Source organism: Volvox carteri, assembly GCF_000143455.1.
Source record: "Volvox carteri f. nagariensis unplaced genomic scaffold VOLCAscaffold_27, whole genome shotgun sequence".
Taxonomy (NCBI): Eukaryota; Viridiplantae; Chlorophyta; class Chlorophyceae; order Chlamydomonadales; family Volvocaceae; genus Volvox; species Volvox carteri.
The window spans coordinates 1,149,451-1,151,548 of NW_003307570.1; the positions used below are offsets into that span (position 1 = coordinate 1,149,451).

The 2,098-nt window shown below is 58.7% G+C and overlaps 1 protein-coding gene across 1 annotated transcript in view; it reads right to left on the reverse strand.

Moving 5' to 3' along the window:
• Nucleotides 1–2,098, reverse strand: part of VOLCADRAFT_92718 (uncharacterized protein) — a gene marked incomplete at both ends in the record, with an annotated part of 17,552 nt that overhangs the window by 2,848 nt on the left and 12,606 nt on the right. The window contains 4 exons of the mRNA XM_002952081.1: nucleotides 435–827; nucleotides 922–1,144; nucleotides 1,504–1,650; nucleotides 1,764–1,828. Of these exons, the coding sequence (XP_002952127.1) occupies nucleotides 435–827; nucleotides 922–1,144; nucleotides 1,504–1,650; nucleotides 1,764–1,828 (828 nt within the window). The remainder of the gene's footprint in view (nucleotides 1–434; nucleotides 828–921; nucleotides 1,145–1,503; nucleotides 1,651–1,763; nucleotides 1,829–2,098) is intronic.

Genomic DNA, 2,098 nt, shown 5'->3' on the forward strand with positions numbered 1-2,098 from the left:
GATGATGATTGACATGTTGATGCGACGCAGTTGAACTAGGGGGGGGCGCCGGGGGGGAGAGGGGGGAGAGGGGGGAGCGGGAGGAGAGGGAGGAGCGGGGGGAGAGGGGGGAGCGGGGGGAGAGGGGGAAAGATGTGGGTGGGGGGAAAGCCTGCCGGGGTGCTGCAGTCGTACGGAACGTCAAGTGACCCAAGAAGTACTTAAAAACCAGGCTTAAAGACGTGTCTGTCTGTCTGTCTATCTGTCTGTCTATTCATTCATCTGAACGCGAAGAGCAGAAATCCTCTCCCACTAGCTCAGTGCCACAGACATTTGAGTGAATGAAACAAACCCTCCGCTAACGTCTCAATGAGTCATCACGGATTGTTTCCCGCCCTCCTCCCCCTCTTTCTCTCCCGACCCCCCGGATCCACTCTTGTCGTACCGGTCGTCACCTCACGCAGCACCTCCTCCCACATCGCGTCCATCTCTCGAACGGCATCCGGATCCCGGTACGGCATGTCCGAATCGTCCTGGACGAGCTTGGTGAGCACGGGTGTACGGCCCGGCGGCAGCTCGTCCAATCGTGAGACATCCATATGGCCGTACATTGCGGCGGCTAATGTACGGGGGATGGGTGTGGCCGACATATTCAGCAGATGCGGAGGCCGCTGGGCGATGAGACTACTCAGCCGTTCCATCTGTACGACACCGAACTTGTGCGACTCATCCAACACCAGCAAACCCAAGTTATGAAACTCGGTCAAGTTCAGAAGGCCGTGAGTCCCAACGGCCAGGAGGATGGAGCCGTCGGCAAGGCCCTGGGCGGCTAGGCGCTTCTCTTTCGCCTGTGCAAAGCGGGGGTCGGGGGGGGAGGGTGTCGCACACATACAAACATACATACATACACACGCGCGCGCAAGGCCAAACACACACGCGTACCTTGGCTTCCCCCGTCAGCAGCAGCGGCTCCCCCTCCAGCCCCGCCTTCCGCCGTACACGCTTCGGCAGCCTGTCCATCAAGGCCCCCAGATTGCGGTGGTGCTGCTGCGCCAGCACTGTAGTGGGCACCACCAGCAGGCTCTGCAGGCCGCAGGAGGCGGCGGCTAACATGGCCAGCAGCGCCACCACCGTCTTGCCGCTGCCCACATCACCTTGGAGCAATCTACCCGCGGGGGAGCGAGGGGGGAGGAGGAAAGACGAACCATGAACGAGTTAAGCAGAGGGGGGACGGGGATGGTGGCGGTGTTGAGGATGGTGGTCCATCTGGCAGGGAAAACCCCGTTTGATACCCTTCCCCCCTTCTCCCCTTCCAAAGGGGGGAATACGCCCCCTACCTCTCTCCGGCGGAACGAAGACCCCCTCCAGACATATACACACACAGACGTAAACATGCACATAATATACATACAGATACACATACATACATACATACATACATACATACATACATACATACATACATACATACATACATACATACATACATACATACATACATACATACATACATACACCCCTTACCGGTACATAGTGCTGCCCCGCTCCGGCCGCATGTCCCCCAACACCTCCCCAACCGCCCGCCGTTGAGCGCCTGTGAGCTCGAATCCAAGGGCCTGTACGGCAGCCGCCACCAGAGGGTCCGCGGACACGGGGGCCCAGTTGGGGCCTCTGCCCGGGGGGGCGGGGGGCGGGTGGAGGGGGGCCCACCGGTGTGTGTGTGTGTGTGTGTGTGTTTTGCTACTGCTAGCATGTGCTAAGGCCTGCTCTTGGCCCAGGCGCACGTGTCGATAGTGCTACTGCCGCTGCCACTGCTAACTCCCACGTCAGTGTCAATGCCGGCGCTAGCCTCCGGTTGGGACGCCGTACGGAACGTACGGAAGAGTACGAGTGCTGGGGAAAGGGGGCTTGCTAAAAATAACCCGAACAGAAAGAGCGGTTAAATTCCCAACAACTTCCCACATCCCGCCGAGCCTCCGCCGCCGCCGTCTCCTTCTAGAGAGTACGACAACACCCCCGACCTGGAATAAAGAACGCACAAAACACCATCAAAACACACGCACACATACATACATACATGCATGCGTACATACATGCAAACCTACATACATACACGCAC